Source organism: Bos indicus x Bos taurus, chromosome 11 (assembly GCF_003369695.1).
Source record: "Bos indicus x Bos taurus breed Angus x Brahman F1 hybrid chromosome 11, Bos_hybrid_MaternalHap_v2.0, whole genome shotgun sequence".
NCBI lineage: Eukaryota > Metazoa > Chordata > Mammalia > Artiodactyla > Bovidae > Bos > Bos indicus x Bos taurus.
In genome coordinates, this window is record NC_040086.1 from 29,243,322 (window position 1) to 29,268,566 (window position 25,245).

Consider the following 25,245-nt stretch of genomic DNA (forward strand, 5'->3'; position numbering starts at 1 on the left):
GTCTTGTTAGGCTGGGTTGATGGATGAAGTAGACAGTACCATAGCACAGCAGGGCCTCTGGTTCCAGGCCCCATGCCTGCTCTAGGCTTCTCCCTCCCGGCTGGCTTCCTAAGCTGTGGCAGGGGCTGAGAGCGTCCAGGTAGCCCGAGGAATGGGAGGACCCAGAAGTCTTGTGCGTGTGTGTGGCTGCACACACAGCCCCTCATCGGCGGAGTCTGAGCCTCCCCCAGCTCCAGCGGGCAGGAATATTGCTTCTGTTTGACAGGAAAATTCAGTAGGAATGTCTTGCTGGCTATTTGACCCCCTGGTGCAGTAGTTTTCTTGTGAGTTTTCTTCCTGGCCCCTCCCCAGGCTGCCTGAGGTCTGCAGTCCCTGATGGGGAAGTGGAGGGGAAGGGAGGAGGGGATGGGGGGTGCAGGGTGTGTCCCCGCAGCCTGGGCCTCCCGGGTCCAGCGGCCCCTGCCCAGCCCCCCATGCCCATGCTGGCGCAGCCAGCACACAGCCTGAACCCTCGCCCCAGGCTCATGAAGGTGGAGGCATGTCCTTTTGCCTGCACCCCAGGACTTTGTAGGCAACCTTAGGTCCGTGTGTGGACTTCTGAAGCCCACGCCAACCCTGATGAGGAAGTGGACAGGAAGCCTTCTGTCCATGCCACAGGCTCAGCACAGAGCCACGGGTAGGCATTGTTGGCTTACTTTAACCCCAGAATCAGTGGTCAGGGGAAAGATGTACACATCTGGAGGGTTCAGCAGGGCTCAGCCCCTTCCCTTTGTACAGAGGCCAACATACCCCAAAACAGCCCCTGTCACTAGCCCCTCAAGCTCCACCTTCTGCTCAGAGGGCAGCGTCTGCCATCACTGTCCATCAGTGTTCTCGTCTGGAACCCAAAGTCCGGAGGCCTCGCTGCAGTCTCCTGACCTGGCCCTGCAGGCCCGGCTGTGCTCCGGAGTGGGCAGAGCCCCCAGCCAGCCCAGGCTGAAACCAACCCCAAAAGGTCCAGCCCCCTGCCTTGGACCTGGGACGGGCAAGGGCCCCCCTGCCCAGGTCGCGACTTGCCCTCTCACCAAGCTGGTGCTTGTCCTTGAGCCTGGCTGTGGCCTCTGCAGACAGGCAGCACCAGGAAAGCCTCACTGTGGAGCCCCAGGAGGGAGGGAGGGACAGGTGTGAAGAGCACAGCACCCCCCACCCCCACTCCGCCACACACAGCTGGGCTCTGAGGGAGTCTGGGGGCTCTCTCTCTCAGCAGGGGTCTCTTCCTTTGAGAGCCATGGGGAGCTCATCAGCCAGGCCTTGGGTGGGTCTAGAAGGAGTCGTGCCCTTCCCCACAACAGGGAGGTAGGTGGGCCTCCTGTGGCCCTGGAGCTGCCCAGCTCCAGGCGGGGCGTGGCCATGCGTGGGCTAGGTTCTCAGCCGGGGCAGATTCCTCATTCCCAGTCTGGTTGGGCAGGTTGCGGCTGACACACCTGGAAGAATTTGGAGAGCAGGAGAGGGCCTGGGCTTGGCTGGAACGCAGGCCTCCCTGAGGGGCGTGCCAGCACCCCCTTGCCCCCACTTCAACCCTGGGATGACAGGAGGAGTCTTCCTGGAGCTGCCTCAGAGCTGGCCCTGCCCGGGGCTCCTTCCTGCAGCCCCAGGGTCCCCAAGCAGGGGGCTCCAGGGACCAGGAGGCTCCAGCAGCCTCCAGCTGATGCCCGGCTTCCCAGCTGGAAAGGCTGTGACAGAATCCCAGGAATGTGCCTTGAGCTCAGAAAGAAAATTCCCAAAATAACTTCTATAAATACTTGAGGGGAGGGGTGGGGAGGGAGCGCTAGGCCTGGCCTGCAGCTGGCCTAGCCCCGGGGCTGCTTCCCAGGACCACCTCCCCCACACAGCCAGGCCTTCCCGCTGCCTGCCCCCACTCGGGGGACAGGCACTGCGTTAACAGGGTGACAGCGTGCAGTGGCAGTTCTGACAAAGGCCGGCAGGACCCTCCCTCCCCCTCATCCCCACCCCAGGCTGCAGCTCCTGCCCCCGCCCTGTGCCCTGTACTTCGGCAGGGAACCTGTATTCCTAACAGCGAGGGGCCCCTCAGAGTCACCGTGCACTCCTGAGACCAGACACCCCAGCCTGTGTGGCCCTAAGCAGGTCACTAAGTACATAAAGGCCTCCAGTGCGCCTGCTTTTGCATCCTCCTGCCAACACTCTTTTGAGCTGCAGTCCTGTGGGAAATCACAGAGCAGGGCAGGAGCCAGGGACACTGTCTCTTTCAGTCTAAGAGGGGTGGGTCAGGGGTGGCATTCAAGAGCCCACAGTAAGGAACATGGTGTCAAGGTGGTGGTGTGAGCAGAGGGCGCCATTCTTGGGGAAGACTTCCTGGAGGAGCAGCAGGTAGATGAGATGTGGCCAGAGGCCCCCTCCTCCCTGAGATCCAGGGAGGGAGGGAAGAGGAAATGGATGATCTCAGGAATTTCTGGAGACTCCCCACCCCCCACCCCACCCCCGCCCCATAGCCCTGCCCCTCCCTGAGCTCCCGTTACAGGCGCGATGCTCCACCACATTCAGCAACTTGCACTTTGTTCTAATCCCTGTGTGGGCACGGCTGTGGCATTTACCAGGTCAGGCGTCAGGCTGAGAGTCACGCAGGGGTCTGATCTTCCCCTCTCAGCGCAGGATGGGGCAGAGTCAAGAGGGGTATCTGGATGGAATTGAAATACCGGTTCTGTGTTCCCACCACCTCCCTGGAGACCTGGGGATGCGGGTGCCGAGAGGGTGACTGACGGCGGGCCCTGGGCACAGTGCCGGGCTCAGGGCAGAGCAGGTGAGACCTCGCACCCTCGTGGAGTGGGGCCCCGCCCAGTTGTCAGGCAGCAAACAGCGCTGAGTTGCTACCAAACATGAACCCGACGGGCTGGTGTCTCGGGCAGGTGGCAGCAGATCTTGTTACAGGCCCTGGGCCTCGGGGCCCAGCCTGACCCGGTGTCTCCTTTCAGGCTCTCAGGTCAGCACCCCAGGGTGGGGGAGGTGGTTCAACCCCACCCCAGCCTGAGCCAGTATCTCCTTTCAGGCTCTCAGGTCAGCACCCCAGGGTAGGGGGAGGTGATTCAACCCCACCCCAGCCCACAGTCTCCTCCAGGGGGAGCCTGGCCCTCCAGAGAAATCCCCTCTGCACCCTCCATGCCACCCCCCGGCCCAGGCCCCTCTGTTCATCCTGGGGACACTTCCATTTGCTGTTGGCCCACCATGCAGCCCACTCACGATTTCACAATTCATTCTTGCAGAATCCTCACAATAGCCTGCGAGGTAGGACTGCTCTATCTGCTGGTTTCCAGACCAGGAAACAGCAGCTCAGAGAAAATGGGCCACTCGCCTGTGGTCACAGCCCCCGTCAGTGGCAGGGCTCGATTCTGACCCAGCCAGGTCCTCTGGCTCTGAGCCCTGGGTGCCCCCCTACACAGAGGAGCCGGCCCCAACCTCCTGAACCACGAGTAAAACCAACACACGACACCCCAAGAAGCCCTTCCCAGACACCTGCACATTTGTTGAGATCAGGGGTTTTCAAAATCATTTTTCACTAGAGAGCCCTCTTTTGAGACAGGAATCTCACATGGAAGCTGGACATAGCAAACATGTGTGTAAACGCCACTGCGGCCCCACCCCCGCCCTGGGCGGCCCACTGGCCTTCCCCATCTGTCCTCTGTTGCTCGGCCGTACACAGCACTCCCAGGGCTCTAACCTTCCATTTTTGGTGCTTAATTTTGGTGTCTGGCAGCCTGTCGTCTTGCCTTCCTGCCCTCCTCCCTGTGGGCCCTGTTCCATCATGCACAGCTCGGGGTCCAGATCCCAAGGCCATGCAGTCAGAGCAGCTTGGCCCAGAGCCCTGCTGGACATGCTGAGCACTGCTCTCTGATCTTGGGCAGCCCTGAGTCAGCACTGCTCTCATCTGTCCAAATCCAAGGGCTCTGCTAAGGCTCCATCCTGTGCCTGGTTCTCCCATCCTCCCCCATCCCTGTGGTCCCCTGGGGACAGCATTGCCCTGGGTTGAAGTGCTCGCCTTCCTTCTGGCCCCCTGGATACCTGACCTCCAGCCATCGCCTCTGACAGGCTTTTCTGAGGGCTTCCTGAGCACCATCTTTCACTCTTGCCTAATTGGTTGTATTCCAAGCCCTCGGAGGACTTTATGAAATCAGGCATGTGCATCTTCCCCAGTGGGTCTCCATAGCAACAGAGGGCCTAACTCTGGGGAGTGCGGCGAGGAGGAAAATGTTCCAGCTAAAAATGTACATGGCCGTCAGTGGGCGGGCACCTGAAGGGGGGTTCCAGGCACACAGAAGGCAGCTCTTGGTCCCCGGCTGTCCAGGAAGTCAGTGTTCGGGCTTTACCTCACAACTTTGAACGAAAGGCTGGCCCCTGTGCTGCTCCCCCTGTGCCACCTTTGAGGGCTGGGACACAGGTTGGTGGGATGGTGCAGAGCAGTCTTTCTGAGACGAGGCTGAAAGGGGCCCCTGGCCCCTGCTCACCACCCTGTTCCCCACCTCCCACACCCTTCCCGGTGTGGGTGGATGTAGAGGGGACAGTGTGCCAGTTTCACTTGTGCTTGAAGCCAATCAGCAGGGCCAAGCTCCCTAGGCAGCCCTGACCCCTTCTCAGAGGCCCTCCTTTCACCCAGCATCTGTCCCTGATCCCCAGCCGTCTGCGGCCCTCACCTGCCAGGCCAGGCAGGGATGGGCTTGGGTCCCAGGAAGACAGGCCCCTGATGCAGGCACAGGACCCGTCCATCCACCACAGGCTTGAGGATCTCACAAGCCTTGGTCTCACGTGTCCCCGGGGAGAAGGCAGTGCCACGGTGCAGCCTGGGGTCTCAGGGTAACAGACCCATGGACTGAGTGCTCACACATGCCAACGATGTTCAAGTGCTTTGCCTACATGTGGTGTCAGCCTCACAGCAACCCCAGAAGTGGGCACACTGGTCTTTCCCATTTACTGATAAGGGTGACCTGCTCAGGAGCCCTCAGCTGTAAAGGGGAGACTCAAAGCCAGGCCTGCTGACCTTAAAGGGCATCCCCTGGGACCAGGAGGGGACAGAGCTGCCCCAGGGGGTGACCTGGGAGGCTGGGCTGGGACTGACACAGGGAGGGTTTGCATAGGTCAGGGGCCCTTGATAGTACCCAAGCCTGAAATGCAGGGTTCCCTATAGCTTGTTGTCCTTACCCTGACAGCCAGGATGCTTGCCCCTCCGCCAGCACAGCCTCATTCACCGCACCCTGTGCTTGCTCCCCAGGGTCTCATGCTGAGTCGGCTAGGCCATAAGAGCCTGGCCCAGAAGGTGCTACGGGACGCCGTGGAGAGGCAGAGCACGTACCACGAGGCGTGGCAAGGCCTGGGCGAGGTGCTGGAAGCCCAGGGCCAGAGCGAGGCCGCTGTCGACTGCTTTCTCACCGCCCTCGAGCTGGAAGCCAGCAGCCCGGTGCTGCCCTTCTCCATCATCCCCAGAGAGCTCTGACACTGCCCACAGCCACAGGGATGGAGGGAGCGGCCTGGTGGGCGGCAGGCAGGCAAAGGCGAGGAGTTGGGAGCATGGTCAGGGGAGGTCCAGGGCCTCAGGGAAATACACCTCTAGGGAACACATCTGCCGGCTGCAACCCTGGTTCTCCTTGCCTCCTCTCCCTCCAGGGCCAGTGAGGACTGAGAGCTGCTCCTCTGGAGCAGGGTGGACCAGATTTGCATCAGAAACAAATCCCTTGTTCCTTGGGACTTGGACATCGTGGTGTCTGTGAGCAAGGAAGTAGCTGGCAGGCCGCATCAACAGGGGGCCGCTCCCCAGGGTACCTGTGTATCGTTTAGCTGAACAGTCGGGGTCTGAGGCTTGCATACCCCCTGCACCTGTCTGGAAGCCCCTGTACTGTACCTGCCTTCAACATCCCTAACCCTGGGTTTCCCAGCTTTGCACAAGCTCTAGTCTCAAACCTCAGCTCTCTGCTCCCAAACACCAAAGATGAGCCCCACAAGTTGCCCTTTGGCTGGGCCGAGAGAGTTCTGGGTTCTTTCCTCATCCCCTTGGGAGACCGTCTGCTTGAACCTAAGTGACTGAGAGGCATGGTGACTGGACCGGTTCCCTTGGAGAGCTAGTGGGGGAGCCTCCCAGCTGTACATCCCCGCCCTCCAGGCCCCTGTGCCTGAGGGCGCTCCCTGGCCCTGGTCTCACACCCCTCTCAGGTCACCTCCGGAGTGGTCCTGGCTGTAGGCTTTGCTGCCAAGTTGGAAGAGGAGAGGCCTCTGGGGCCTTTCCCAGGTTTAAGTTAGCGGGCGGTGCCTGGCCTGGCCCTTTGTCTGATGAGGCTGTTGGGCCCCCTTATGTTCGTCCCCCGCTGTTGCCAAGTGCCTTTAAGGCCTCTGGTGTCTGGCCAGGGGAACTGGGTTCCGGCCCTAACTAACCTTCCATTTCTGCCCACCCCATCTCTCTGGAAGCATGCCTTGGCTGCCTCCTTAGGCCCTGGGCTGTAGCCCCAAAGATACATACGTGGCTGCTGGACTCAGCCCTTCCTGAATACCTTGCATCAGCACCTCATTCCTTCACGCCTTACCTTTCTGGGCAATGGGTACAACATAGATGCCTCTGGGGGTTATGATGTGGAGACTGGCCTTAATATCTTTCACTAACCACAGCCCATTCTTGGCTGACTCAAACTCTGCCCTGGCCATTTGGTTTCCCCTGCCTGGGGCCAAAAAGGAAGGAGACTAGAGACCCCAGGAGGAGCCAGCCCCTCCTCTCTAGTCGGGCTGGCCTCTGTGTACATGACACCCTTGTCTACAGGGGTCCTGGGGGTGGGGGTGGGGGTGGGGGAGGGTCTTCCCTGCTGGCTTCCCTAGCCCTGCTGCACATTGCTCTTGGAATTCTCCCCAGGAAGTCAGCCTCCACAGGCCCACCAGGGAATTCCTTATCTGCACCTTGAGTTTAGTTTTTAAAGCTCCATCTGGTACGTTCCTCACTTGTAGGTGTGTGGAAAGGTTGGGCCAGGTCTGTTCCTCGGAGGGGAGGGGCTGTTGGAGGACACCCCCTCCCCAGCCTCCCGGCCCGGGCTCAGCATTGCACACCCCCCAGGTGCCACCAGGGCCAGCCTGTACCTCCTTGCCTTCCCGTGCCAGGCCAGGGGACGCTGTAACGACACCAGGTCCTTCTCCCACCTGGGTGAAGGAGCTCTGTGTGTGTACGTATGTGTATAAATATATATATATATATATATGAGATAGAGATCTATTTTTATTCTGAAATTCTGTTGGGAAAAAATTCAACAAGAAAAAGCAGATGCTACTGGTTCACATCGGGATGCCCAGAGAGGTGGGTAGTGAGTCCGTGGTAATGCAAAAGGCAAAGCAACACCTGCGTTTTGACTTGAAGCATCGTTCCTGATGGGAGGCCTCGGACGCCCGGGCAAGCTGCTGACAGCTCAAAGGTCTTGAATAAAGAGACCCATGAAGGGAAGGCTGGTTTGTGTGAAGCAATGTGTTCGTGTTCATTTATCTACCAGTTATCCCTGGCCTTGAGCGAGCCCTGGAGAGGAGGCCAGGGTGGAGCTGCACAGGTGGGGAGGGGGGGAGAGGGAGGGGCCCACTGAGGAGATTGTGATGGGGGCCTGGGGGAGGTGCTAAGGACTGCAGGTGGGAGAAGGCAGCAGGGTCCTGGCAGGGCTGGCTGGAGTGGGCCTTGTTCTGGCCTGCCACCTGCCCCTCATGTGGGCTGGGAGAAGCCAGGGCTGGACGTGCCACCTGAACAGGAGAGACTGCCCTGAGGGCACGGCCAGGAGCGTCTTTAGCACCTGGGGGAGCGCCCAGGGGAAGCAGGGGTGTGTGGTTAGGGTCCGAGCCACACCCAGATCAGCCACCTGCTCCGAGAGGTCCAGACAGGTTCTCTAATAGATGTTACACTACATGTCTTACATTACGCCTGTTATAAAATGTGCATCAAAGGATGACAACAGTTTACACAGGAGCCCTGCTTTCTTAGTGCGCCCCAGGGGAGTATCTGGTAAGACACCCAAGGCTGCACCCATCCACCCTAAGGCTTCCCCCTGGCTCTCGGGGCTGGCCTAGACAGAGCTGCCCACTCAGCACCCTGGCCTCCTCCACTCCAACCCTCAGCCCTGTGATTGGGTCACGGCTTTGCTATTCTGGTGAGGAAGGGCCTTTCCAGGAGCTGCTGGGTGCTCAGCTTCGATTTCCCTCTGGTACTTTTTAGGAAACACCTTTAGTCTTTAGTGATTTAACAATTAGTATCAAATTGCTTGTCTCACAGCCTCACCCCCAGCTCAGGCCCCCTGGGTGAGAACTAAAAGCCTGCTACAGGTCACAGAGGGGGCTTCCCTGGTGGCTCAGACCGTGAAGAATCCGCCGGCAACGTGGGCAACCCAGGTTCAATCCCTGGGTCGGGAAGATCCCCTGGAGAAGGGAATGGCTGTCTACTCCACTATTCTTGCCCAGAGAATTCTATGGACAGAGGAGCCTAGTGGGCTACAGTCCATGGCCTCACAAAGAGTTGGACATGACTAAGCAACTAACTTAGGACTGGAAACTAAGGACTGGAAAAGGTCAGTTTTCATTCCAATCCCAAAGAAAGGCAATGCCAAAGAATGCTCAAACTACCGCACAATTGCACTCATCTCACATACTAGTAAAGTAATGCTCAAAATTCCCCAAGCCAGGGTTCAGCAATACGTGAACTGTGAACTTCCTGATGTGCAAGCTGGTTTTAGAAAAGGCAGAGGAACCAGAGATCAAATTGCCAACATCCGCTGGATCATAGAAAAAGCAAGAGAGTTCCAGAAAAACATCTATTTTCTGCCAAAGCCTTTGACTATGTGGATCACAACAAACTGTGGAAAATTGTGAGAGATGGGAATACCAGACCACCTGACCTGCCTCTTGAGAAATCTGTATTCAGGTCAGGAAGCAAGTTAGAACTGGACATGGAACAACAGACTGGTTCCAAATAGGAAAAGGAGTACGTCAAGGCTGTATATTGTCACCCTGCTTATTTAACTTATATGCAGAGTACATCATGAGAAAGGCTGGGCTGGAAGAAGCACAAGCTGGAATCAAGATTGCCGGGAGAAATATCAATAACCTCAGATATGCAGATGACACCACCCTTATGGCAGAAAGTGAAGAGGAACTAAAAAGCCTCTTGATGAAAGTGAAAGAGGAGAGTGAAAAAGTTGGCTTAAAGCTCAACATTCAGAAAACGAAGATCATGGCATCCGGTCCCATCACTTCATGGGAAATAGATGGGGAAATAGTGCAAACAGTGGCAGACTTTATTTTGGGGGGCTCCAAAATCACTGCAGATAGTGACTGCAGCCATGAAATTAAAAGACGCTTACTCCTTGGAAGGAAAGTTATGACCAACCTAGATAGCATATTCCAAAGCAGAGACATTACTTTGCCAACAAAGGTCCGTCTAGTCAAGGCTATGGTTTTTCCAGTGGTCATGTATGAATGTGAGAGTTGGACTGTGAAAAAGGCTGAGTGCTAAAGAATTGATGCTTTTGAACTGTGGTGTTGGAGAAGACTCTTAAGAGTCCCTTGGACTGCAAGGAGATCCAACCAGTCCATTCTGAAGGAGATCAGCCCTGGGATTTCTTTGGAAGGAATGATGCTAAAGCTGAAACTCCAGTAGTTTGGCCACCTCATTCGAAGAGTTGACTCATTGGAAAAGACTCTGATGCTGGGAGGGATTGGGGGCAGGAGGAGAAGGGGACAACAGAGGATGAGATGGCTGGATGGCATCACTGACTCAATCGACCTGAGTCTGGGTGAACTCTGGGAGTTGGTGATGGACAGGGAGGCCTGGCATGCTGCGATTCATGGGGTCACAAAGAGTCTGAGCAACTGAACTGAACTGAAGCAACTAACATTTTCCCTTTTCATCTAGGCTATAGATGGTGTTACTTGCCTGCCTGGCAGAAAGGTCTAGAAAAGCTAGTCCTACCAGGAAAAGAATGGTAGGAATCTGGAGAGGGGTGGGGAGGGGAAGCTTTCCTGGCCCCGAGGAAGGCTTTGTTGGTCAGATGTTGGAAAGTCAGGCAGTGGTGGAAAGCCAGGCATTCCCTGACCTCCAGTTACAGGTCCACAGACCCCTCATTCACACTTGAGCCATCCCTGGAGAGGGAGGAGCCAGCCTTGTGTCCAACCCATGGCACCAGAACAAGGGCTGGGGTTCTGGGACAAGACTCAAGATCTCACTGTCACCCACATGAACCTCCAGCCCACAGCCGTGTAGTGTTAACAGTGTTTATCTGCAAGCACAAGTATGAATGGAATTTCAGCCACCACCATCCAGACTTCTTTCTGCTACCACAGTACTCGTTGTTGTAGACACACCCCCTGCCCTACTGGAGCTCTCAGATGTTGTCACTGTGCAAATATTTCTTGGCCTTGCTTGGGAAGCATCCAGCTAAACAAATCTCCCCCAGCCCATGCTGCCAGCTTTCGATGACAACCCACAGTCAGAGAGCCTCAAGCATCAGCAATGTGTCAGACCAACCCACATGGTGCCGACTTGGGTTCTAGAAGTTAGGGAGGTCCTACTGGGAAAGTATCCCATGCCAGAAACTCCTTGGAGTTTTTATCAAGCTTTCAGTTGCAAAAAAAAGCAGAGACCCACTGAAAGTAGCCCTAGGAAAAGAGGCAAGGGGGCCCTGGAGCCCTAAAGCAGGGACTGCAGGGCACAGATCTGGGGCCAAAGCAGCTACGTATCTGTTTTTGGTGATGGAGTCAGTACCCAGAGTGAACTCGAAGGCCCAGTGTACCCCTGGCTGGCCCCATGCCCTTGAGAAGTTACCAACCCTCTCTTTGCCTGTCTCCCCATCTGTAGTGTCTGTTTTGTGGACTGTCCTGATGATTAAGAAAAACAGAAAGAGCCTAGAACAGTGCCGTGATAACCACTGGATACCATATGATGACTTTCCCTGCCCCTGCCTGCTCCGGCCTCCTCTCCCTGGTGGCTGCCTTTGCTCACTCAGAGATGCTCCCAAAGGACTGCATTCAATCCACATACCCTGGCTGCAGCCCCTCTGCACAGCTTAGCTTAGATTCTTGGGTGTGAGGATCCCATTGGTCCCACTCATTTTTCCATGGGTCTCTAATGACAATCAGCTGTGACCAGAGGACATGGGCCTCAGGACACAAAATCCAGCTGCTTGAGCAGCTGGAACTCTGGGTGAGCAGTAACGGGCCCCTTCTGAGACCCTGCATCAGCCCATCACTTCCTCAAGCCCTCCTGGGCCCTGGGTGAGATGGAGGTCCTGCTGGAGGAGACAGACAACAGAATTGGCCCCCACCCTTGCCCCTCCCTATCACTGCCACTTTATGGTACACTGTGAGGCTCCTGTCCTGGCTCTTGATGACAATCCTAACATTCTCCCTGCAATATACTAATTAGTATAAGGCACTTTGCTTATCTGTGAACTCTCTCTGACATTGCTCCTCTGGTAGTCAACAACCTAGGGAAGTGAGTTTTGTCCCCGTGAAAGGTGATGCAGTTATGGTGCCTCCGCTCACTGCTTGGAATACAGCCAAGCTGAGAGTAAGGTCCCTGCCCATAGAGCCCGCCCCAGCTCATCGGATGGGAGAGAGGCAGGTAGCGCCTGTCACCGAGGCAGCAGAATGACCCCTTTGGGATCCATGGAAACATGTATCACCAGGAATCCTCTGCTCAAGTGTCACAGGGGCAGATACACGGGTCCAGAACCCCACCCCCCACCCACCCCACTGCACCAGCAGCTGCAGCCCACAGCCCGAGACCCACACTTCCAGGGGAGAACAGCCCATGCTGCCTGCTGCCCTCGCCCTTTCTGCAGCCAGAGAGGAGGTTTCTGAAACAGAGATCACTCAAGAAGTTGGAAAGTCACCGCAAAAGCAAGAGAGTTCTCAAGACGCCAGGCAAACCAGAAACAAGAAAAGGTCACCACAGGGGCTGTGCACCAGGTCATGTGACACCCCCCCCCCACCCCCCGCCCCGGCCTTTGCACCAGCTGATTGGGCCACGGGTGGTTTCCAGAACCAAAGTTCCTCCTCTGTGCACCGGCCCACCACCCAGGAGGTGGCAGGGGCCCCCGAGCGGAGAGGCCCCCAGCCTGCCGTGACTCCCCCTCCTCCCTCACACTCACTGTCTTCCCCTTTTAACTGTCTCTTTGGAATTTGGCAAGAAGTCAGCCATTGTGGGCCTCTTTTAAAAACATTTCTCCCCCGACCCCAACCCGAACCATTTGAGAATAGGTTGCATAAATCATGCCCCTTTACCCCTTAATAATTCAGTGGTTTGTTAAGAACAAAGGGTCTCGTCTTACGTAACCACAGCACAGTTAACAAATGAAGGAATTTGCCCTGACGCAGTATTTTCTCTCCTCTCCCATTCATATGCCACCACTCTTCTTTGCAGCCCTGTCTTCCCCCAACCCAAGATCCCATACTCCACTTAGCTGTCACATCTCCAGTTTCCTTTCATCTGCAACAGTTTCTCTCCCTCTCTTTGCCCTTCACGACATTGACAGAGCTGAAGGCTGCAGAGGGTCTGGCCTCTGAGGTGTCAATGTGGTCAGAGAAAGAAGCAGTTTGGGGACTTCCCTGGCAGTCCAGTGCTTAAGATTCTGTGCTTCCATTACAGGGGCATGGGTTTGATCCCTGGTTAAGGAATTAAGATTCCCACATGCTGCATGGTGTGGCAAAATAATAATAAATTGCATTTTTTTTAATGATGCAAAAAAAAAATTAAAAAAGAAAAGGCAGTTCGTGGCTGGAGCAGAGGTTGAAAAGTAGTAGAAACTGCAGGTCAGAAAGAAAGGAGAGGAGCTGGTTGGAGGCTTCACAGGCGGCACTAGTGGTAAAGAACCTGCCTGCCGATACAGGAGCCGTAAGAGACATGGATTCAATCCCTGGGTCGGAAGACCCCCTGGAGGAGGGCATGGCAACCCACTCCAGTATTCTGACCTGGAGGATCCTAGTAGGCTAAAATCCATGGGTCACAAAGAGTCGGAAACAACTGAAGTGACTTAGCACACACACACACACACATGAGCTGGTCCGAAGAGTCAGGAAGATTAAAAAATGCAGAGCAGGTGAATCTGTAAAGACAGAGAGCTCCAAACAGAAATGGATGCCCATTTTCAAGGGGGCAGAAAATGATGGAAGCCCAAGAGTTTCATCGATTCTGTCCCAGACAACCTTTCCCACTCCTGCAGCCTGAGGTCAAGATTCCCATCTGAATCCTTTCCCCCTGGTCCTTGCAATGACCCCTCACGACTTAGGGGACCTTGGGTGCGTCTCTTCCTGGTGACTCTGCCCATTCCCAGAGAGGCACACTCTCCTCTCAGTGTACACCTGGAGACCAGCCTTTGGGGGGCACATGCCAAGGTACCCACCTTTAGGGGGAGGAGCTCTGACCAGAGGCAAAGGGGCACAGGTGGGTGTGGCAAAAGCCCATCTTGCAGGAAGTCAGTGCAAGAAGGTGAGGTGACTTGCCCAAAGACCCCCATACTCCAGGGCAGTGGTCGACATGCAGGCAGTCTGCATGCGAGAACCTCGTCTACTGCATTCTTCCTGGGACACCTGCCAACCAGAGGAGGAGCACATGTATGCTGAAACGGGGACCAGAGCAGGCGTGGGGACACCACGGCAAAGACCAGCTGCCTCAGGTGTCAGCTCTGATGCCTGAGATGGATCCCTTCGCTGTGTACAGGTCACAGCATAGGTGTATTCCCCAGCTCCCTGTCCCCAGGTCCCAACTTGTATATCATGGCTGTTCAAGGGCCTACAGTTCTTAATTTATTATATTCTCTTAATAAAACTGTATGTATGCTTAATCTCATTTTATAAATTATTTTAAAGGGACTTCCCTGGTGGCCAGTGGTTAAGAATCCACCTGCCAATGCAGGTGACTGGGGTTCAATGGCTGGTTGGGGAATTAGGATCCCCAACTAAGCCCACATGTTGCAACTGTTGAGCCCTTGCAAACACGACTACTGAGCCTACACGCCTAGAGCCCATGCTCCACAATGAGAGATGCCATCACAAGAAGCAGCCCACACGCCACCACGAGAAAGCAGACCCCATTCGCTGCAACTAGAGAAAGTCCATGCGCAGCAATGAAAAGCTCATGCGCCATGATGAAGACCCAGCACAGCCAAAAAAATACTCATATATCTTCACCATTAGGATCTTCATCTACACTATCGATACATGCATCATTAAACACAACTTTCCAGAAGCTTCATTTCCATATAAGATAGAGCATATTTAAATTTTTGGAATAATGTGACCCCTGGAGCCACATATTAGAAGCCATTATTTACTTCTAATATAAGTAAAATATTAGGAGCATTGTCCACCCACCCAACCCCATTCCCCATAACTTTTAAGGTGACTTTTTTTTACTGTTTAAAAATTCTTGGCCAGGTCTCACAGCTTGTGGGATCGTAGTTCCCCAACCAGGGATTGAACCTGGGCCCACGGCATTGAAAGTGCCAAGTCCTAACCGCTGGACTGCCAGGGAACTTCCAACATGACTGCTCTCTAAGTGATCTTACAGAGCTTGTTTATAACATCTAACATCTGCAGTCTTAAGGTCAACCTTCCAGGAATGATTTCTAAAATCAGTAATAAATTTTTTTATCTTCTCTTTCAAAAAACTTAATTCATTTCAGATGACTTTTGTCAGGACCAAACACCAAAAATGGCTGAGGTTATTTAGGCTAACAGTCCTTCCCCAGACAATTCTTTGCAGTTCAAAATAAAAGGAACTTCCATAATATAAAAGACGTTATGAAACAGGAAAGCCAAACAATCTTGAGAAAAGAAGGATAAAACTGGAGGTATCATACTCCCTGACTTCAGACTATGCTATAAAGTTTCAATAATCAAGATAGTATGCTAGCACAAAAATCAGACTCACAGACCAGTGGAACAAAAAGAGAGCCCAGGGACTTCCCTGGTTCTCCAGTGGCTAAAACTCCCAATACAGGGGGCTGGGGTCCAATCCCCAGTCAGGGAATTAGATTACACGTGCCACAGCTAAGAGTTCACATGCCATGCAACTAAGATCTGGCACCACCAAATAAATAAATAAAAATTAATATTTTTAAAAATAGCCCAGAAATAAACCCACAAACTTATGGGCAATTAATCTATGACAAAGAAGAATATACAATGAGGAAAAGACCATCTCTTCAGTAAGTGGTGCTGGGAAAACTAGACAGCTACATGTAAAATAATGAAATCAGAACATTTTCCCCATATTATTTACAAAAATAAATTCAAAGTGAATCAGAGACCTAAATGTAATACCAGAAACCATAAAACTCCCAGAAGAAGATGTAGGCAGAACACTTTCTGACATAAATTGTACCAACAGATTTTGAGTCTGTCCCCTAAGACAAAAGAAATAAAAGCATTCACCTGAAGCTACCACAACATCGTTAATCAACTACACCCCAATACAAAATGCTTTTGGTGTTAACAAAGTTAAAATTAAAAATAGGACCTTAAGTAAAAGCTTTCGTACAGCAAAGGAAACCATTGACAAAATGAAAAGATAACCTACTGAATGAGAGAAAATATTTGCAAATGACATGACCAATAAGGGGTTAATATACAAAATATAAAAACAGCTCATATAACTCAACATAAAAAAAAACCTGATTAAAAAATGGGCACAAACCTGAATAGACATTTCTCCAAAGAAGATACACAGATGGCCAATATGCACATGAAAAGATTCTCAGTATCGTTAATCAGAGAAATGCAAATTAAAACCACAATGAGATACCACCTCACACCTCTTAGAATGACTGCTATCAAGAAGAACACAAATAACAAATGTTGGGAAGGATACGGACAAAAGAGAACCCTCCTACACTCTTGGTGGCAATGTAAATCGGTGCAGCCGCTGTGGAAACAGCATGGAGACCTCTCAAAAAGCTCAAAATAGAACCACCACATGATCCAGCAATTCTCCTCTGCATATATATCCAAACTGAAAAAAATAAAAACACGAATTCAAAAAGATACATGCACTCCAACAGCCAATTGTAAATAGCATTATTTACAATTGCTAAGATATGGGACTTCCCTGGTGGTCTAGTGACTAAGATTCTGAGCTCCTACTGCAGAGGGCCCTGGTTCAGGCCCTGGTCAGGGAACTAGATCCCACATGCTGCAACCAAATAAATAAAATAAATAAATAGATTTTTTTTTTAATTGCTAAGATATGGAAGCAACCTAAATGTCTATAAACAAAAGATGTGGTACGTATACACAAGAGAATACTATTCAGCCATAGCAGAGTGAAAATTTGGCATTTACAACAACATGGATGGGCCTGGAAGGTATTCTGCTCGGTGAAATATGTCAGACAGAGAATGACAAATACTGTATGATATCACTTATATGTGGAGTCCAAAAACTAACACAAACTCGTGACTATAGCAAAAAAGAAACAGGCTTAAGATATGGAGAGGAAACTAGTGGTTACCAGTGAGGAGAGGGAAGGGGTAGAGGGTTAAGAGGCACAAACAATGATGTATAAAATAAATAAGCTGTAAGGATATATAATATGACAGGAATTATGGCCAATATTTCATGATAATTATAAATGGAGCATAACCTTTAAAAATGGTAAATCATTATGCTGTACACCAGAAACATCATAGTGTATCAACTATACCTCAATAAAGTACAGTATGCAGTAAGCATCTGTGTGCTAACACTATAGTAGGCACTGGGACATTCACCCATTCCTCAGTAGATCCCAACTCTTATGATCCCAGAGCCCACAATCCAACACTGGCCTCAGGCCTCAGGATACGCAGATGACACCACCCTTATGGCAGAAAGCGAAGAGGAACTAAAGAGCCTCTTGATGAAGGGCAAAGGGGAGTGAAAAACCTGGCCTACACCTCAACGTTCAAAAAACGAAGATCATGGCGTCCGGTCCCATCACTTGATGGCAAATACACGGGGAAACAATGGAAACAGTGACAGACTTTATTTTCTTGGGCTCCAAAAAGCACTGCAGATGGTGACTGCAGCCACAAAATTAAAAGATGCTTGCTCCTTGGAAGACAAGTTATGACAAACCTAGACAGTGTATTAAAAAGCAGAGACATTACTTTGCCAACAAAGGTCTGTCTAGTCAAGGCTATGGTTTTTCCAGTGGTCATGTATGGATGTGAGAGCTGGACCATAAAGAAAGCTGAGCACTGAAGAATTGATGCCTTTGAACTATGGTGTTGAAGACTCTTGGGAGTCCCTTGGACTGCAAAGAAATCAAACCAGTCAATCCTGAAGAAATCAATCCTAAATAGTTGTTGGAAGGACTGATGCTGAAGCTCCAATACTTTGGCCACCTGATGCGAAGAGCCGACTCATTAGAAAAGACCCTGATGCTAGGAAAGACTAAAGGCAGGAGAAGGGGATGACAGAGGATGAGATGGTTAGATGGCATCACCGACTCAATGGATATGAGCTTGAGCAAGCTCCAGGAGATGGTGATGGACAGGGAAGCCTGGCATGTTGCAGTCCATGGGGTCGCAAACAGTAGGGAGACGACTGAGTGACTGAACACCACCACCTTGACTTTAGCCCAGTGAGACTGATTTGGGGACCCCTGACCTCCTGAACAGTAAGAGAATAAATCTGTGTTGATTTAAGCACCAACGTCTATGGCAATTGTAACAGCAGCCACTGGAAACTAACACACATAATTTCATTAGTGAGCTCCCTGGGCATGGGGGTACTCTGCAGTCCAGCTCCCATGCCCAGCCCAGGAGGGGCTGGTGATCAGAAGCCTGATTAGCTGTGACTGTGCCAGGCATGTTTCCGAGCATCCCGGCCCCTTCCCAGGCTGCTCAGTTAAGTGGGGGGCACAGGTCCCTGCCTCCTTGCCTCCCGCCAAGCCCACTCTGGTGACCAGAGATGTACTGTCACTGGGCCTGAGCCCTGCTTGCTACCTACAGTTCTCAGGGACTAAGCTACACTCTGACCCAAAGCAGCCACATTGCCACCTCCCTCCACTGCTGGATGGGCCTCTCTGAGCCCCTCTCTCTCCTCAGAAGGGTGACATCCTGTTCTGGGCTCTGATACGGCCAAGGGTGTCGTCATTAAGGCAACGCAAAGACCTACTAAGAGACAGCCTTCATGTGTCCACCCCACGGGCCTCCCCTTCCTCTGGCTCCTCCTCCATCTGTCCCTGACCCATCGCTTACTTGCCACCCTCAACATCCAGGCCTCTGTCAGCTTTGGCTCATCCTACCATCCACAGTCACGTCTTCACCAGGGAGATGGCAGACGAGCCAGGCCAGGATCTGGGTCTCTGGCAGTGGCCCCCACAAGCCCACCCAGCCCCTGTGGTCATCAATCCAGAACTCAAACCCCTCCGTTTGCGCCCAGTGGATTCTGCATGCCTGCAGCCCTGCCCTTGGGCCAAAACCAAAGATCTGTAAGGTGCCCAGCCTAGAATCAGGCTGGCAAGAGTGGCTGGGTTCAGGCCCTGCTCACCTCTCTATGCAGAACGGCCTCCACTAGAATGTACCAGCAACCTGCTTCACTCAGTCCGGTCCAGCCCCGCCCTCTTCCCTCAGGACTCAGCCAGACACCAACACGGGCCAATCTCTTCTTCTGAGCCAGAAAGTGTGACTTCTCAGGGCAACGGCGGCCCTGTCTTAAACTTTTACGGGTTGGAGGACTACCTGTGGCCCCACCTAGTTACTGGTGATTGGTGTTTTCACACTGTCCCAGCAGATATTCTCAATCTTGGCCAATCATTGCAATCACCTGGGTGTGGGGATGGGAAGGGGGAACAAAAACTACTGGGTCTGAATCCTACCAATGAGTTTGATGATGGCGGGCAACTGCCAGGCTGTGAGAGTTTTAAAGTCTCCCCAGGGGATTCTAAAATGCAGCTTAAAACGACTGATTCGGAACTTGTGGAATGTGTTTTCAAGATAACAGGGCTTCCAAAGTGATTCTAGGCTTGAGGACTGGAGGCCAGGCAGCTCGTGCTGTTTTGAGGCGGGTGGCACCGGGCAAGTGAGAGGTGGTGCTGGAGGCAGGGCCGGTTGCCTGAGCAACCTGTGGCCCTTGGTCTCTGGGTCTGGAAGGTGTCCTCTGTGGGCCTAGAAAGCAGTGAGGGGGCGTTCACAGTGCGGATGAGGAGGAGGGAAAGAGGAGAAGAGAAGGGAGGAGACAAGCTGTCCCCATCAGTGTGGTGACTTCTGACATGCTCTGACTCAGTGCGGAGGGAATTTCACAGGGCAACAGCAGATGATATTTGCAGCGAAGATGAGCCATTCCCTTTGGTTGAAGCCAAATTCCAAGGGCAACTGGGGCAAGTGAGTGGGAGGGGAGAGGACCAAGGGATGCTCAGGGAAGCCAGGGCAGGGACCTCGAGAAGCAAGCATCACAGTGGTCCACGCAGGAGGCCAGAGGGACCCTGGAGAGAAGGCCCCTCGGGGATGTGGGATAAACACCACATTCCCTTCCATCTCTGGGCTTTTCTAACTCAGTCTGGACCTGTCCCCGGATGCGCACAGTGGCTGTAGCTGCTACGTGTTAATATCCCCTCTCGGAGCTCAAGCTCAAAGTCAGCCCAGGTCTGTCCAGTCTCTCCACGTTGGAAAAGACAGGAGGAGGCCCTGCTCTTCAAACGCTGTCCCGGTTTTAGGCTCGTGGCAGGAAAAAGCCACCCAGAATCCCTCCGGGCTATTTGGGAACGCCTCCCACTACTTGTATGAAGTACTATTTAAAATGCCGGAAGATGTCAAAGAGCGGAAGCAAACACTGCTCTCCTCACTGCCGGGCACAGCCAGCCCTGCTGCTAGTACCTAGGGCACAGCTTCTGTCATATCACCCGAGTCACAGAGGAGGCAGAGGGCTGTGTTACGGACAGGGGCAAGGCTGCTAGGGAGGCCAGTACTGAGGTCCCCCCGGCTCCAGACAGACGACGGAAGCCACGGAGCCGAGGACGACGTTAGTGCAGACTCAAGACTCCAGGGTGTCCGGGTGGCCCTGCAGAATGTTCTCTCGCCGTTCCACCTCCAGCCGACGTCCTGGCAGGCCTCCCAAACCCCCTTCTTGCAGACCAGGCAAGAGCCATCCCCTGCTTCTTATGCTGAAAGGGTCTTCATTCTCTTCTAGAACATGGGAGAGCTGCCCTCCACCCCACCTACACACAAGACGCAGCTGGGCCCCTGCAGCTGTGTCTGTCTGCCCCAGGGGTCGAGGCCCTCCTGCCAGATCTGGAGGGACCAGGGTGGACCCCTGACCAAGCTGGCCAACTAGATTCTCTCTCCTGGGAACCCGGCAGTGGAATCAGGAGAGGCTGGTGACATTCTTTAGGGTGTGACATGAACAGAAAGCAGTGTTAGACCCAACACAGCCAGCCTGAGGGAGAAACAGCGGGAGGCTGAGGGAGGGGGGAGGAACCGCTCCCGCTCACGCCCCTGGGTCGCTCTGCTGTCTGGAGATACCCCCACAGACGTGCAGCACAGTCTCCCTCCTGCCCCTGCCAGCGTGAGGGTTGCCCTGACCTTCCACCCACAAGCCCCAAAACAGATGTGATCACCGCTCACCTCGCTCCTTCTAGAGCCCTGCCCCCACTGCCCTGAGCGCCAGGCACAACCTGGCCCACTGCTCCTGGAGAAAGCGCCCTCCGTTAGAACCGCCAGCATTACCTTCTGATCCTGCAGGGGCCTCTGACCCACTTGGAGAATAAAGCTGCCCTGTGGCCATCTGCTGATCAAAGTGGGGCAAGAGCAGCCACCCGAGGCAGCCGCCTCATCCTCCAAGGGGCCATTTTCTGCTCTGAAGGAACGCAATGCAGGGAGTCTCTTCCATAAAAACAAAACATGGATAAACCCAGATGGGAGATGCAGGCCTCCCCTTCCTTGTCCCCAATGCCTACTTTACAATGGTATTTATAAGACTAGAGAACTGGGTTTTTCTCAATATAATAGAATATAAGGATTTATATTAGATTTTCTTTCTTTTAGTTAAAAAGATTCCTTCCTATTACTGATGAATGACTCTGTAGTCTCCCCATCCTTCCTTTCTCCTGACGTCATTTCCCGAGCCCATGCCCTGGCTGGAGTCCGTGAGCAGTGCTGACTGCTGGGCCTGTGATCTGCGCCTCGCCCAACCCCTTCCTGCTCCGCCTGCACCCTCCACTCTAGCTGGGCCTGTCTCCCTCTGTTCCCCTCCAGCAAATGTCTCTTCCTGCGTTTCACTCAAAAGCGTTCCTTGCCCTCCACCTTCTTCCCTCTCCTCTCTGCCTGTCTCAGTCTCCTGGTCCCAGGGGTGCCAGCCAAGCTGCCAGCCGCATGCAGCCACCCTTCCCCACTGGGGCAGTGCTGCCCTGTCTCTGCTGAGCGCCTGGGGCCCTCGATGTCAGGATCGCTCCTCTATGCACTGGGCACAGTAATCTCGCAGTTTCCTGAGCCTAGGGTGTGTCTTCCCAGTGGGACTGCCGTCCACATGACAGCCACCCCTGAGCCGCACACACAAGGTAACCAGGAAGAGGTCCTTGGCATGGTTCTCGGCATGGTTCTCAAAGCCTTCCTTGAGTCGGAAACTATTCCAAACTACCTTTCTGGCCTTGTCTCCCCTTTAACCCACCCTAAATTCAGTCACATGCTTCGTTCATCTTTGTCTTAACCTCCACTCCCCACCCCCAGCACAGCGCCTGGCCCGGAGCATATCGTCAAAATATTTTTGTTAACTTGAAACCACAAATGCTCATCAGGCTGAAGCAATATTGTTCTTTTCAGGGAGATGAGATAGAGAAAAAACTATTGGGTTCCCGTCAAGTTCAGGATGGCCCTTGTTGAAGCCTCCAGGAGTCCAGGAGGAATGACCACCTCAGTGCAGTGGAGACTCAGCTAGAGAGCCCAAGGCGGCAGAGCCCAGCTGACACCTCAGGGCCCGTCCGGGTGCTGTGAGAGCAGTCCAGGGACACACCCTCTGACAATACACAGAGAGAGCATATAATTTACTGTTCAAACCAGGAGACTTCTGAGAGGGAACTGGACATTTTGCTGGAACTATTCCAGATAAGTGGGCTGGTCGGTCAGGCCAGGCAATCGAATATGGTCTGTGGTCAAACTCTCCTAAAGAGGAGACAAAACAGAACTTACTAAAAACTCAAGAGCTGCTTAGGGCCAAGGTGGGGTTTATTTATTTTAAAAGCCAATTGTGTTATTGAAGAAAAGGCTGTGTTCTCGGCCCATTTTGGCTATGGTGCGGGGCTGCTTGGGGAATTGTGCTGAAGCTGTATATGCTCCTGGGCCGGGGGTTTTCTGAAAACACAGCAGAGAACAAGTGATGATATAGTGACACCAGAACCTAGAGCCTCCTGAGCTCGGCTGTGGACTCGGGCATGGCTGGCAAACCCCCACAGAGGGAGACGAGGGCTGCGCTGGTCCGGGCTGAGGCCTGTGCACCTGAGAACTGGAGCGTGTCCTCGGCTCCTGTCCCAGGAGGCCTGCTCCGGTCCCCGGCTCTCCCCAAGGCTGCAGAGATGCTGAGAGAAGGGCAGACAAGCAAGCGACAGCCCAGGGGAGGCGGGCTCACTCTTCCCCCACACCTCAGGACACATTTTCTTTGGGGCACCCCGTCCCTGTGAATGCCAGTGCCCCCAGTGACTTCACTCTAGCGGTCATGGGTTGGAGAGGATGGATTCTGAGCCTGAACAGTCGACCTCAGAAGCCCAAACTCCTGCGTTTCCATCATCTTCCCCAGTACAAACAGTGAGATGCAGTACTACCAAGGCCCATGGCCCTCAGGCGCAAGGGATGGATGAGTTCTCATTTTGAAAAGCCCTGTTTTCACTTTGATGAAATGCTTGAAAAATTCAGTTCAGTTCAGTCATGTCTGATTCTTTGCGACCCCATGGACTGCAGCACGCCAGGCTTCCCTCTCCATCACCAACTCCCAGAGTTTACTCAAACTCATGTCCATCGAGTCGGTGATGCCATCAACCATCTCATCCTCTGTCGTCCCCTTCTCCTCCTGCCTTCAATCTTTCCCAGCATCGGGGTCTTTTCCAAGGAGTCAGTTCTTCGTATCAGGTGGCCAAAGTATTGGAATTTCAGCTTCAGCATCAGTCCTTCCAATGAATATTCAAGACTGATTTCCTTTAGGATTGACTGGTTTGATCTCCTTGCTGTCCAAGGGACTCACAAGAGTCTTCTCCAACACGACTGTTCAAAAGCATCAACTCTTCAGCACTCAGCTCTCTTTACAGTCCAACTCTCACACCCATGCATGACTCTTGAAAAATTATTCAACCAACTATTTAAACAAAGCTCCTCTTATGTCATGGTAAGATGCCAATGAATGTCATTCTCGTTGATTTCTTAGGTCAGTGTTGTCTATGCTGAGGTGCACGCAATATTCTTGAATACCCCAAAATTTTATCTTAGAGAGACAACGGTACCTCTATGTATGGTTAAGGAAAGGGTCTTAATGTCAGACAGGCCTGGATTCAAGTCCTATGGATTCAAGGCCATGTATCCAACCATGAATGGCTCGATATGACACATGCTTCCTACTCCTCACCCATCAAATAAGGTTTTGAGGTTCACGGGGGGCCCCCAGGGACAGACAGCACCTGCCAGGCTGGCAGAAAGTACCACTCCACACACCAGTCACCACCACTATTATGAGTCCCTATTATCACCAGCTTGTCACTGCCATCCTTCCCTGCAGTTTGCTATCTCTGCAGGAAGCAGAGAGAGTACAAACAAGATTACCAGAGCGGTCAGCCCAGGGTGCACGAGGTCAGCTGCCTGCAGAAGCTGCTTTAAATGACAGGATGTTTCCCTGGCCAAATGCAAAGGAGCAGCTTGGGAATCTAATCAAGTCCTGGCCAGACGTCAAAGGAAGCTGAAGCCCTTGTTAGTGCTCTTAATGAGGAAGCTGCCTGTGTGTGGAGTCCAGGAAGGCCAGTGCCTGAACAGGAGGTTCGGGGGCCTGCACCCCAAAAGGCCATCCTTCGGGAAGCTGCCGGCCGTAGTCCTCAGACCTTGTGAACATCCAGCTCTGTCCCCCAACCCTGATGTCACTGCTACCAAGCAAACTCCGCTGTTTTTTGGCTTCCTTCCTAGTTTCCTACAAGGGGAGACGCCCCATGGAGCACCGGCTCCAGACACCAGCCCCCTCGCTAGACACTTGTAAAGGAATACCACCACCTTCCGGCTTCTCCATCAGTCTCTTGGGATTTTGGTTAGCATGACTCCAACTTCCTGAAGAAGCTCAGCCCTGTGAGCTTGACTGAAAATCTGTTTGGATCATGATCATGCCACTAGGGTATGAGGATCTGCTGAACAGAACCACTAGCCTCCAGCTGTCTGTCTGTCTGTCTGTCTTTAGTCTTTCCGGTAGGGCCTCCCCAATCTTCCTCTGGAGAAAGACCGAATTAACCATCTCAAATCCGGCTACAAACCAGTGAGTCTGGGGGACTTTCAGACTGAGGAACAACAAGACCACAGGAATGAAAACTTTAAATAATGAAACAAACAACCCAAGCCACATTCATAAGCTCCATGTTGTGCTTCTGCCATCTTTCTTGGTCTCCTCTAGGCCTCCGAGGCTCTCACCCCCTCCCAGAATCTACCTCCTTGCATATCTCCATGGACTCGAGCCTCTTCCCTGTCTGTCCTCAGTCCTCGGGGGCAGGATGATGGGTCAGGACTCAAGAGTCTGCTTTGGTTCAAAGACAATGTTTCTGCTGTGACTTTCCGTTCCCAGAAGGCACACGCACAGCACGGCAGTTCTGTACGGGCCCACCGCTGGCCTCTATTTGTTAGAGGGGTTTCCCCACAAAGCAGCCAGGACATAACGTTGATGGCTAATCCCTGTGCTGGCTGTTCTCACCTGGACTCATAATTCAGCCATGGTCTTTGGGCCTGGAGTCACTTTAAGCCTGAAGCTGGCTGAGGGCTTATCTAGTGAGCTCGATACTCTGCTGCCTTATCAAGCAATCTTAATGTATATACACTAGAACTGTGGGGCTTCCCAGTGGTAAAAAACCTGCCTGACAACGCAGGAGACATAAGAGATGCAGGTTCGATCCCTGGTTTGGGAAGATCCCCCGGAGGAGGGCATGGCAACCCATTCTAGTATTCATGCCTGGAGAATCCCACGGACAGACGAGCCTGGTGGACTACAGTCCATAGGGTCACAATGAGTAGGACACAACTAAAGCAACTTGGCACACACACGTGC

General features: G+C 53.1%; 2 protein-coding genes and 1 non-coding gene across 4 annotated transcripts in view; 1 reads left to right on the plus strand and 2 right to left on the minus strand.

Moving 5' to 3' along the window:
• The window catches only part of TTC7A (tetratricopeptide repeat domain 7A), a 123,172-nt gene extending 115,697 nt beyond the window's left edge, over positions 1 to 7,475 (plus strand). For both annotated transcript variants that reach the window (XM_027555189.1, XM_027555190.1), the window contains one exon: positions 5,258 to 7,475. In XM_027555189.1, coding sequence (XP_027410990.1) covers positions 5,258 to 5,479 — 222 coding nt within the window. In that variant the 3' untranslated portion in view covers positions 5,480 to 7,475. The remainder of the gene's footprint in view (positions 1 to 5,257) is intronic.
• Positions 7,476 to 14,448: 6,973 nt separating this feature from the next.
• Positions 14,449 to 14,521, minus strand: TRNAE-UUC. Its single transcript has one exon. It is a non-coding gene; the product is annotated as a tRNA-Glu (tRNA).
• An 8,684-nt stretch (positions 14,522 to 23,205) lies between these two features.
• STPG4 (sperm-tail PG-rich repeat containing 4) overlaps positions 23,206 to 25,245 on the minus strand; it is a 35,021-nt gene continuing 32,981 nt past the window's right edge. The window contains exon 7 of the mRNA XM_027555194.1: positions 23,206 to 24,487. Coding sequence (XP_027410995.1) covers positions 24,446 to 24,487 — 42 coding nt within the window. The 3' untranslated portion in view covers positions 23,206 to 24,445. The remainder of the gene's footprint in view (positions 24,488 to 25,245) is intronic.